Raw genomic sequence first — 11277 nt, 5'->3', positions numbered from 1 at the left:
ATTATTTGATCAATCGATTGTTTAGTTTCAAAATGTCTGTTTTTTATTTCATTCTTAAATTTCAAATTATTAAAAAGAAAATCAGCAAATCTTCACATTTAAAAAGCTAAACCCATGAAATGTTTATTTTACATTCAAATTACTTCATCATTATTAAATTAGTCGCCAACTGATTTTCTGTCACCCAATTAACCATTCAATGAACTGATCAATGGACTGATCAATACTCTCAGCTCTGCTTAATGTTGACATTTTAAAAATCCATCACTTCACATTTTCTATGTGAAATCTGAGACTGTGGCCAGTAACTGCAGCTGTAACAAGGGCTCCTCTGTCTGTCAACTCCCCGCCCCTTGTGAAGTTTATCGGTCAATATCATGAAAAACTAAATCAAATATCGACAAGTTTTTACAACTTTTGATAAACTTGGTGAAATGACGATCTACAGAAAATGTGGTAGCAATCGGACCTATGGTTGAGGAGGAGATGTCAAAAAAGGATTTTACAAAAATTTAAAAATGGCGAAAAATCCATCATGTAAGGTCCGAAGGATTTTTTGTGGCGCACACTGAGCTGGACTTGTGTGTCAAACTCCAGGTGAATCGTACTTACGGTGTGAGGAGCGTGGTCCTTCCAGAGCCTGAATTACAGCGCCACCATCTGGCCAATGGGGCTCGTATTTCTTTCGAGAACACAAAAGGTTCCACCAATGCCCTTCTAGTCCTCCCAGTCTAAGGTTCTAGACAATCGGGCTTAGAACCGTAAAAATACTCGTGTAACAGCGTTTCCGGAAAACAGGTGGCGGTGGCGGCAAGAAACTAAACAATACAGAAGCAGAAGAAGAAGAAGGAAACAAAAACAAAAAAACAAAAAGAAGAAGAAGAAGAAGAAGAAGAGGAAGAACAAGATGGCGTGGAGATGGAAGTAAACAAAGATTTTTTATTGTTAGAGGATGCCCAGGCGAGGAGATAATTCTGTGTCCCTCTGATGTGGAGATGAAACTGGTTTATCTGCAGGAAAACAGAAACACGGACTGAAGGTGAAACACGACCGCTAAACATGCTAACTGCACTGCAGCTTCTAACACAGCTAGCAGATGCTAACAGCTGTTAGCAGAGGGAGTCAGTAGCTCTAACTGGCTCTGCTACAGCAGCAACGTCAGCAGCTGTGGTAGAGACCAGCTGGAGAGTGTATATATATAAATAAAAATAAAATAAATATATAAATGAAGTTTTATTCTATTCTGTTTGTACTGTCAGGATTGAGACTCACCTCCAACCAGCTGCAGATCCAGTCTGTCCTGGTGTGATCTGGTCTGAGGAGCAGCAGTGATGGCGGGTCGTGGTCGTGGTCGGAGGACGATGAGTTTCAGTGTGGATGCTGTCGGCATCAACAGAGGAGACAGTTTACCTCCATCCATGCAGCAGCCTACACCTCCGTTCCCTGTAAGACACACAAAGACCGGATCCCGTTCAGACCTGAAACTCTTTACAGAACTGTTCTGGAAATTTAACATGTTGGTCTCATGTAAACACTTGAGTAATTTTAACCTAGAAGTCAGGAAGGCAGACATGTAACTCTTCTCAGTCCTGAGTCCTTCTCTGAACTCACAAACATGAAACACATGTTGATATGATTCAGTGTGACGTCCACTTCCCGAGGACATTATTATCTCTGATGTCCCTCCAGAATAAATCTCCAGAAATCCATTTAGGAACAAGAGGAAAAAGAGGCTGCAGAACTTCATTCAGAATCTTCCTGTTTTTAAGTTTCCTTCAGTATCACATTGACCCAGTGACAGTTGTCTGAACATCCACGGCTACACTGAGAACAGGAGCGGATCACAGCTGATAAAGCAGCTGTTAATAGAGAAAATTTGACTGAATGGAAACAGACAGACTGTCATTGGATGATTGGATGTTTCTGACAGCAGTGCATTCTGGTAATTGTTGTCGACTCTGTGTATGTGTTGTTGTCCAGGTGATGGAGCAGAAGCCCCTCCCACTGGCAGGTGGGGAGGAGGCGGAGTATCTGTTAGCTCTCAAACAGGAATTCAGAGGAGCCATGAGGAGTCTGCCCTGCTTCATCCAACCCGCCGCTGCACACAGAGGTCGGAGGTTACAGTACACACACGTTTGTCTTTCCCTCAAACCGCCTGTTGAAGGTGTGAGGACCGGACAAAACGTCCTCACGACGCAGAAATGTCCTCAGTACGATGGTGTAAAACTAAAATTGGTCCTCACAAAAGCTCACAGATAAACACACACAGAACAACACATCACATCAATAAGCAATAGTTTAATTTCCAATCAAATCAATCACTTTTCTCTGACTCATAAATAAACATGATATAACATGATGAAACATAAACAACAATCAGCAGGTCCTGGATCAGCTGACTTCACTTCTCCTATACATTAGTTTAACTGTGAAGGTCTTGGCTCTGTGTTTCCTGTACAGATGTGGAGAGGTACTCGGATAAATATCACAGCAGCGAGCAGACAGACAGTCTTCTGGACTGGACTCCAGGTGAGACTCTCTGACATCACTCTGATCGACACATATCTGATATTTATCGATCCATCGATTGGTCCTTTAAGAGGGACAGTTCAGTTACTGCAGCTAAAAGCCCATTTTTCTGTCCAGTCCCTGAGCGGTGGAGGACACCGTGGGTCTGTCCTCCAGTAACGCTATGACTGTGAGCGAGAGACGGCGTGCGAAGTGTCAGAGCAGATAAACAGGACATGACATCTCTAGGACGTTTGGTTCTTCACCTAAACGCTAATAAACACTACCTTTTTACAGCTAAATGCTGAAAAAACTCTCAGTTTGTTGGTTAAATCTTCCATAAAAAATCTCTGGACCAACATGTTAAGTCTCTGATTCGCTCTTCTTTTTTTCCAGCCGAGAAACATTGCAAAGCTCAGGCCCATTGCGTCTCAAGCAGAGACGGAAATGTTAATCCGGACCTTTATATCGTCCCGTCTAGACTATTGCAACTTTCTTCTCACCTGCCTTATCAAAACATCCCCGGAATCTTTTACAAGTTGTCCAAAATGCTGCTGCTAAACTGTTGACCAGGTCCTCCAAAAGGTCTCATGTAATACCAATTCTAATTGCTCTTCACTGGCCCCCCATCAAATTCAGAATCCAGTTCACAGTCCTTGTGATCACCTATAGAGCTCTACATGGTCAGGCCTGTCTACCTTAAAGATCTACTGCAGACCTGTGTTACCAGCAGGCCTCCGTGGTCTTCTGATCAGGGTTTGCTGGTTGTTCCTAGAAGGAGGCTTAAAACTAAAGGAGACTGAGCTTTTGAGGTTGTGGCTCCTAAACTTTGGAACCCTCACCCATGGGATTTAAAATCTGTGGACACTGTGGAACCTTTAAAAAGCAGCTTGTGCAGTCTTGTTGTTGTGTAATTTTTCTATTCATTGTTTTTTTTTTTAATGCTTTATGTCTGTATGTGTCTTTGTCTTGATCTCATCTGTGAAGCATTTTGTGATGTTGCTGCTCCGGAGAGGAGCTGTATAAATAAAGTTCTGCCTCACCTGTAATTTGACTGAAAGCGTTTTCTGAGAACCGAATCTAAGAGGATCAAAGGTTAACACTGGAAAATAGCTGCAAGAAATTACAGCTGGAAAAAAACAGCAGGAAGACAAAACACCTGGAAGACAAAACAGCTGGAAGAAAAAAACAGCTGCAAGACAAAACAGCTGGAAAAAAAAACAGCTGCAAGACAAAGCACCTGGAAGAAAAAACAGCTGCAGGACAAAACTGCTGGAAGAAAAACAGTTTGCAGACAGAACAGCAGAAAGAAAAAACAGCTGCAAGACAATACAGCTCCAAGATAGAACAGCTGGAAGAAAAACAGCTGCAAGACAAAACAGCTGGAAATAAAATAGCTGCAAGACAAAGCACCTGGAAGAAAAAACAGCTGCAAGACAAAACAGCTGGAAAAAAAAACAGCTGCAAGACAAAGCACCTGGAAGAAAAAACAGCTGCAAGACAAAACAGCTGGAAAAAAAAACAGCTGCAAGACAAAACTGCTGGAATAAAAACAGCTGCAAGACAAAACAGCTGCAAGACAAAACAGCTGGAAAAAAAAACATTTGACGACAGAACGGCTGGAAAAAAAACAGCTGAAAGACAAAGCACCTGGAAGAAAAAACAGCTGCAAGACAAAACAGCTGGAAGAAAAAACAGCTGCAAGACAAAACAGCTGGAAGAAAAAACAGCTGCAAGACAAAACAGCTGGAAGAAAAAACAGCTGCAAGACAAAACAGCTGCAAGACAAACCAGCTGGAATAAAAACAGCTGCAAGACAAAACAGCTGGAAATAAAATAGCTGCAAGACAAAGCACCTGGAAGAAAAAACAGCTGCAAGACAAAACAGCTGGAAGAAAAAAACAGCTGCAAGACAAAACAGCTCCAAGATAGAACAGCTGGAAGAAAAAACAGCTGCAAGACAAAACAGCTGGAAATAAAATAGCTGCAAGACAAAGCACCTGGAAGAAAAAAAACAGCTGCAAGACAAAACAGCTGGAAATAAAATAGCTGCAAGACAAAGCACCTGGAAGAAAAAACAGCTGCAAGACAAAACAGCTGGAAGAAAAAACATTTGAAGACAGAACGGTTGGAATAAAAACAGCTGCAAGACAAAACAGCTGGAAATAAAAACAGCTGCAAGACAAAGCACCTGGAAGAAAAAACAGCTGCAAGACAAAGCACCTGGAAGAAAAAACAGCTGCAAGACAAAACAGCTGGAAAAAAAACAGCTGCAAGACAAAGCACCTGGAAGAAAAAACAGCTGCAAGACAAAACAGCTGGAAGAAAAAACAGCTGCAAGACAAAACTGCTGGAAAAAAAACCATTTGAAGACAGAACGGCTGGAATAAAAACAGCTGCAAGACAAAGCACCTGGAAGAAAAAACAGCTGCAAGACAAAACTGCTGGAAGAAAAAAACAGCTGCAAGACAAAGCACCTGGAAGAAAAAACAGCTGCAAGACAAAACAGCTGGAAGAAAAAACAGCTGCAAGACAAAACTGCTGGAAAAAAAACCATTTGAAGACAGAACGGCTGGAATAAAAACAGCTGCAAGACAAAACAGCTGGAAATAAAATAGCTGCAAGACAAAGCACCTGGAAGAAAAAACAGCTGGGAGAAACAAAGTGTTGGAGACTCAGACTGTGAGTGAGCAGCTGCAGTTGGCCATGAACTTATTGTGATGTTCTTTTAATCCATGATACTAATAAATGAATAGATTTAATATGTGATAGACACGTATGTAATATTGTTTTTCAATTTGTGCGATGAATTTATATCAGTAACAAAACATTGTTTCATCTGTTTTATTGTCTTTGACTTTTCTGTTTGTAACTTGTTCTTTTTTATTTGTTTTATCTGTTTTCACTTTTATTGTCTATATTTTTATCGTTGGATTAGTTTGGAGAAGTTTTTCTGCCACAGGCTTCTTTTCTAAAGTGCAACAATAAAGACCCAACTGTTAACACAGTCCAGTCGTTGTAGTGTACTGGTTTCTGATGTGTTGTTGTGGTTTCAGACTGGAAGAGATTCCCCAGAGAACTCCGAGTCCGCGTCAGGAAACCTCGCAGAGACGGTCAGTACACTGAGTACTCTGAATACACACAGTACTCTGAATACACACAGTACTCTGAATACACTGTCAGACTTTATCAGAGACAGACGAGTCAAGTCCTGGACTTCCTCCATCCTTGTCCTCCTTGTTGGCCCACTTCGCCAGCAGACCGCTCATGTCTGACTGAGGAAATGTTGGGAAATAAGACGGAAAAGTACGAAGCTGAGTCATCATCAGAGTCGGATGATTCTCTGTGTCACAGGGGTTTAGATGTTCGTTTTGCTGTGTCTCGCAGGTGTTTCTGGTGAGGGATGGATTAACGTTTCTCTGTCTCCCTCAGGCGTCTCGGTGGCGGTCAGTCGGTCCGACGGAGTTCCGTCGGGTCAGAAGAAGAAACGGGTGAAAGAAAAAGAGGAGGTGCTGCTCAAACTGGAGGTGAATAGACATGAATGTGGAGTTTCCCTCCTCCCGGGAAAACACCTGCACAGACATGGGACGTTTAACATTGTGTGTCTGTCACTGTACTGAAGCAGAGACGTCTTCTCCAAACATCACTGAACAATCTGTCGTCAGCCTGTTCATGAATGAATATAATCAATAAATAACTGGGGCAAAGTTTCAGCTGCAGCAGATTTCCCTTAACCTGCCGTTCCACCTTAACTTTGTCCTGTGTCAGACTCTGGAAAAGAAGGAGGAGCAGGAGAGTTCAGAGGAGGAGGAGGGAGAGGAGAAAAAGAAACAGGAGGAGGAGGAGGCCGAGGGAGAGGAGGAGTACGACGAGGAAGAGTTTGAGGAGGTGAGAAATCCTGAGAACAGATTTTTACAAAAATCAGTTAAACTTGTTTTTAGTGTTATAAACTGTAAAACATATCAGTAAGACGGAAATCAGATGAGAGACATTAATTTGTAATGAACCTGTTAATGAGTTAAAAAACGGTGATATCAATGCTCAGTGTGGCCGTAACTGACACGGAGGAAGACGGGAGGATTGATACGACACATTAACGCTCAGTACGCCCGACGAATTTCAGATTTCTCTGTCCCTGCTCCTCGTCTGCAGGAGACGGACTACATCATGTCGTACTTCGATAACGGAGAGGACTTCGGAGGAGACAGTGACGACAACATGGACGAGGCTATTTACTGAAACACCAGCATCACGCACACTGAACACTATGTGGACAAATCCCATTTTTATTCTGCAGCGTTTTGTCACTTTTTACTGCAGCTATGTGTTTATAATGACGTGTGATCAGGTTTGTGTTCATGTACTGATCTCTGCAGACGAACCGTCCAGCAGCTGTTTTACATTCGGTTTTAGACGGACCAAATCCACGTGGAGACTGTGTCATTAGTGAAGAGGATTCGGCGGAAATCCTCAGGTAGACGGAGTTTAACCAGCACTGATGTATCTTTGGACCGCTGCCGCTTCTTTGAAATGTTTTTAAGCTTTTGTACCAGCGTTTTTATCGTCGTTCGGAAGTGTTTGTTCCTGAAAAAACTGAGTAACGTCTGTGAGCGTTCGGTTTGGCCGGTGGACAAACAAACGGCAGCTACACGAGGAGTTAAAGATGGGTTTGTAATAACCTGATTTAGTAACTGATCCAGACTGCCTGTAGCTGGAGGACTCGACTCGCACTGTCTGTCTGTGTGAGGTTTTCCCACAGAGCCCGGAGATGTTAAACGGCCTGATCATTTAGCACAGTCTGTCGATCGATCAAAATCAATCAATCAAATAAAAAATAATCAAACCGAATACAACAGAAAAGAATTACTGCAGGTGCTGCATTTCTGAAGTAGAAAGTGTTTGCATATGTTGTTGAGTATCATTTCTGTAAAATGTTAAAACATGACTTTTGTAAGTTTACTCTTGAATGTGAACCATCGGGTTAATAATAAACAGTAGCAGAGTTTAGATTCGTTTAACGACGACAACGTGAGACCAAAACGTCACCTGAGACTGTGGAACAACCGGCCTGGACCTTTGTCTCGGTTCTCTGACATGTTTCCTATCAGGTTTAATTATTTAATCAGTAATAAAAATAATTGTTAGTCACAGCCCTAAAGTCAAATAACTGTAATTGGGGTTAGAAGCCTGAAGAAGAAACTATTAGGAAATTACAGAGCTGAAGAACAAAGTGTTACCAGCAACTGTCGGTGAGTGAAGTTGTGCAGCTGTTTTATATTTTACCAAGTCCAGTTGTGGAAGAAAAAGCTCTTACAGTGTAATCACAGAGTGTTGACGGTTAGAATCAGCCCGAGGAACCAAACACCACGGTGAGCGAATAAATCCGAAGTCCGTTTACCTGCCGACGGGTGTTTCTCCGCCAGACACTGAAATACGAAAACATGAATGGGGATTTCAGGTCACACGAGCCTTGAGAACCTAGAAATCACCTGATGAGACACAATGGAAGCAGCAGGACACCTGGGTAGTTTTTAATAATACGACTTTAAATTTAAACCTGCAGGTCAAACAGCGACGCACCTGAGCTACAGGTTGACCTCACCTCCCCTTATTGCAGTTCATAAATCCTGACAGACAGAAATAAGGTGAGAAAAGTCCAGGTGACGGTGAACCCGACGGAGACTCAGATCCACACAGACGGGTGCAGTTCGACACCTGTCCACTGGGGGGGAGACGAGCGGTCACCGTCTCATCGTCTGCTTCCAGAGAACGTTGATATACCGACCTCCAGTAATACTACTACTGATATTACTAATAATGACGATAATAATATAAACGTACACATAAGTACACGTCAGAAACATCACATTTCAGTCGTCCAATCCTCAAATGTAAAACATCTGAAATAAAATAAATATAGGTAATATCTCCCTCCCAACAGAGAGACTGCATCTGAAGTTCTCACCGGACCTCAGGTGCAGAGCAGCTCTGAAGGACTCCGTCGCTGCAGAAATACACTTAAATTGAAACATTACGAGGCAGTTTTTTTCGATGAGGACATTTTCACGAAGCACACGCCAGCAGACCAGAGAGTCCCCAAACTGTGGATTCGGACAAACCTCGACACTCCTCACGCCTCAAGTGCACACCTGCAAAGTCAGCAGCTGCAGGGAGATTTGTACATTTGGATTATCTGACTAATCCAGGAGAAACCAAGTCCGTTTACTACAGTGCTGTACTTGTACTCGTACTCCACTTCAGTATCTCCACTTTCTGCTACTGTGAACGCCTACTGCAGTACGTTTATCTGACTGCTGTCTTTACTGCAGTGGCTCCCTTTCAGATGAAGATTTGACAAACAAAACACAGTCAGATCATAAAAATGGGATTAGAATTACAACGTGATACGTTCATTAGTACAGATAAAACTACTTGACAGTAGTTACGATAAGTCGAGTCAGTTTATTTATAGAAGAGACTTAACCAGTTAGCAAACGTTGGGCAAAGTGCTTTACAGAGAGATTAGATTATGGGATTTTTTGATCGGAGATTACGATGGAGTCAAAACCCAGACATAAATAAGAGGCCATAAGTAAATGAATGAAAGCGTAGAATATCTGCATCAGCATCAGCCTTTTCCTCATGCTGGAGAAAACGTCCCGCAGCCCCGAGACGGCCTCCTGGCCCAGGTCCAGCTCTGCCCCCTCCTCACCTGCACCGCCAGCCCTCGTCAGCCGGTCCTGCCCTGAGTCAGACTAACCCACCTGGATGTCGTACAGCGTCGAGACCGCAGAGAACTCTGGACAAGGGGATCAGCCCTGAGATGTAGGAGCCCGGCGCCCACGGGGAGCATCGTCTTGAACCCGAGAGGAACAGCATCATGGGAAACGTGTGGGTCATGGTGGAGCAACTCAGAGGTGTCTTGCTTAGCTCCTGCCGACAAGGGGACCGGTCGACCGAGTGGTCCCAAGGGGCGGAGGGGCTGTACCTGGCTACAGGTGCATGCGGTATATCAGACCATCAATGCTGAGTCCAGGTGGATTTCAGGGATCACCGTCCCTGCCCCTTCAGCGGGGCAGCGAACCTTTCAGCAGCAGCGGCCAGAGACCGCGAAGATAAAACCAGACTCCAAAGTGAATCTTCAGTCTGACCACGTCTGGGACAAGATCGAGGTCAGGTTGTTATTCCTCACGTGGTAACGTAAAGGCAGCGTTTTGATGCCGTCGTCTTCGCTCATTTGAACTAGTTTATATCAGGCTGCGACGGATGATCATTTTCTTGATCTAATCAATGGATTGTTGGTTTGTGAAATTTCAGAAAATACTGAGAAATGTGGTCACAATGACCCAGAATCCAAAGTGACACCTCCACAATGTTTATTTTGTCCAAACCTCAAAATCATGAAACATAAACACGTAATTATTAAAATGATTAAAAGAAAAGCAGCAAATCATCACATTTGAGAAGCTGGAACCATGAAATGGTTTTTTGTTCTTACATTTTTACCGGTTCATGTTCTGTCGGTCAACTAATGAATCCTTCGGCGTTTTTCATCATGTTTTGTAAAAGTACAATATTTCTCCATCTGAGCTGCAGCTAAATACTCAAGTAAAGGACAAGGACCACATGTCTTAACTTGAGTAAACGCACTTGGTTCAGACTAGGAACAGACAGATCATCGGGACGTCGGTCCGGGTTGTAATGGACTCTGCGGCCTGTAGAGGACGCTGAGAGGACTTTGAGACGACCCCTGACTCGTCGTAGCTCGGAGGACGTGGGACTCTATTTACAGCAGAGCTGCTGCTGGAAGTCCAGAAATAACGGTCCATCTGTCCCTGGGCCTGTCTCGCATTCTTCCGGGAAAGCCACTCTGGTCTGGCGCAGGGTCCGACCGAGCCACGCCGCCGTCTTTACACTTTCATTTCGGAAACGCTTTCTAGGAAGCTCGTTTCCTGCCGTGGGGACTCGGGTCCTGACCGGGACAAAGGCTCGCTCCGACTGAGGTGGACCCGAACACGTGCCAGGCGCTCGTTAAGGGTCACCTCGGTAACTGTCGGCTGTGCTGCGATTGGCTGGTGGTGTGTTGACCGTGACTGGTTAACGTGAGCGCGGGGCTGCGGCAGGAGCAGTTTAATTCAAACTGCAAACGCTCTGGTAAACGAAACAAAACCGGAGACCAGAACCTGCAGGAGCTGGACTCGGTCCTGGTTGACCTTTGACCCCCCCCCCCGTTTGCCGGGTTTAGTTGATTCAGATCTACCGTCAGCGGCAGCTCAGTGCTTCTAAATGTGGAACTAGAGAGAGACTTCCGAGCGGCAGCGCCGACTCAGATACCCGATCACTCTCTGAACGAGTGACCGCCGGGCATCAGCCAATCGCACGCAGCCTGGGACACCCTGCCGACCAATGAGAGCGGAGGCAGGCTGCCGGTCACGCAGGTGGTGGAGGAAGAAGAGGGCGGTTTGGGGGTAGCGAGAGGAATCGAGGCCAAATGTAACACGATGAGCGCAGAGCTGCGGGATGCGTTTCTGTCCTCACGGTTCAGGCTGTTTGAACTTTGTCATCGTCAGTTTAAACCGATGTGACCCACAGTAAATGTTCAATATGTGACGAACGTGTGTGTCTGTACTTACAGTGTGTTGATGTGTCGTCGTCAGAGGACAGACTGTAGAGATTCTGATGCCAACAGCTGCAGTCACAGTAAACAAGAGAGTCGGGTTACGCTGCTTATACAACACACACGCTTGTTTTTAGGACACTGCATTGACT

At 44.3% G+C, this 11277-nt stretch overlaps 1 protein-coding gene and 1 long non-coding RNA gene across 4 annotated transcripts; one reads left to right on the top strand and one right to left on the bottom strand.

Moving 5' to 3' along the window:
• Positions 1-919: 919 nt before the first annotated feature.
• On the bottom strand, positions 920-8003 carry LOC120784611. 2 transcript variants are annotated; one of them, XR_005706466.1, is made up of 3 exons: positions 7907-8003; positions 1273-1443; positions 920-1010 (listed from the first exon to the last, which is right to left on the bottom strand). It is a non-coding gene; the product is annotated as an uncharacterized LOC120784611 (long non-coding RNA). The 2 variants fall into 2 exon arrangements; XR_005706467.1 differs by lacking the exon at positions 7907-8003 and adding an exon at positions 1551-1938.
• On the top strand, positions 1305-7515 carry polr3glb (RNA polymerase III subunit GL b). 2 transcript variants are annotated; one of them, XM_040118550.1, is made up of 7 exons: positions 1305-1445; positions 1981-2110; positions 2461-2529; positions 5565-5621; positions 5941-6035; positions 6277-6396; positions 6661-7515. In XM_040118550.1, exons 1-7 carry the CDS (start codon positions 1332-1334, stop codon positions 6745-6747), a joined length of 672 nt encoding a protein of 223 aa, XP_039974484.1. In that variant the 5' UTR covers positions 1305-1331; the 3' UTR covers positions 6748-7515. The 2 variants fall into 2 exon arrangements, 1 of the variants encoding a protein (XP_039974484.1); XR_005706465.1 differs by having other exon boundaries at positions 5941-6396; positions 6632-6746.
• Positions 8004-11277: the final 3274 nt, after the last annotated feature.

The sequence above is a fragment of the Xiphias gladius genome, chromosome 22 (genome assembly GCF_016859285.1).
Source record: "Xiphias gladius isolate SHS-SW01 ecotype Sanya breed wild chromosome 22, ASM1685928v1, whole genome shotgun sequence".
NCBI lineage: Eukaryota > Metazoa > Chordata > Actinopteri > Istiophoriformes > Xiphiidae > Xiphias > Xiphias gladius.
The sequence above is the reverse complement of the archived record's forward strand: the minus strand, read 5'-3'. Positions and strand labels throughout refer to the sequence as shown.

Bases quoted from the DNA above. Each gene is read 5' to 3' on its own strand.
- polr3glb (XM_040118550.1), top strand. From the start codon at position 1,332: ATGGCGGGTCGTGGTCGTGGTCGGAGGACGATGAGTTTCAGTGTGGAT. The intron at 2,111-2,460 runs GTCGGAGGTTAC...TTTCCTGTACAG, and splicing joins ACCCGCCGCTGCACACAGAG to ATGTGGAGAGGTACTCGGAT. The intron at 2,530-5,564 runs GTGAGACTCTCT...TTGTGGTTTCAG, and splicing joins TCTTCTGGACTGGACTCCAG to ACTGGAAGAGATTCCCCAGA.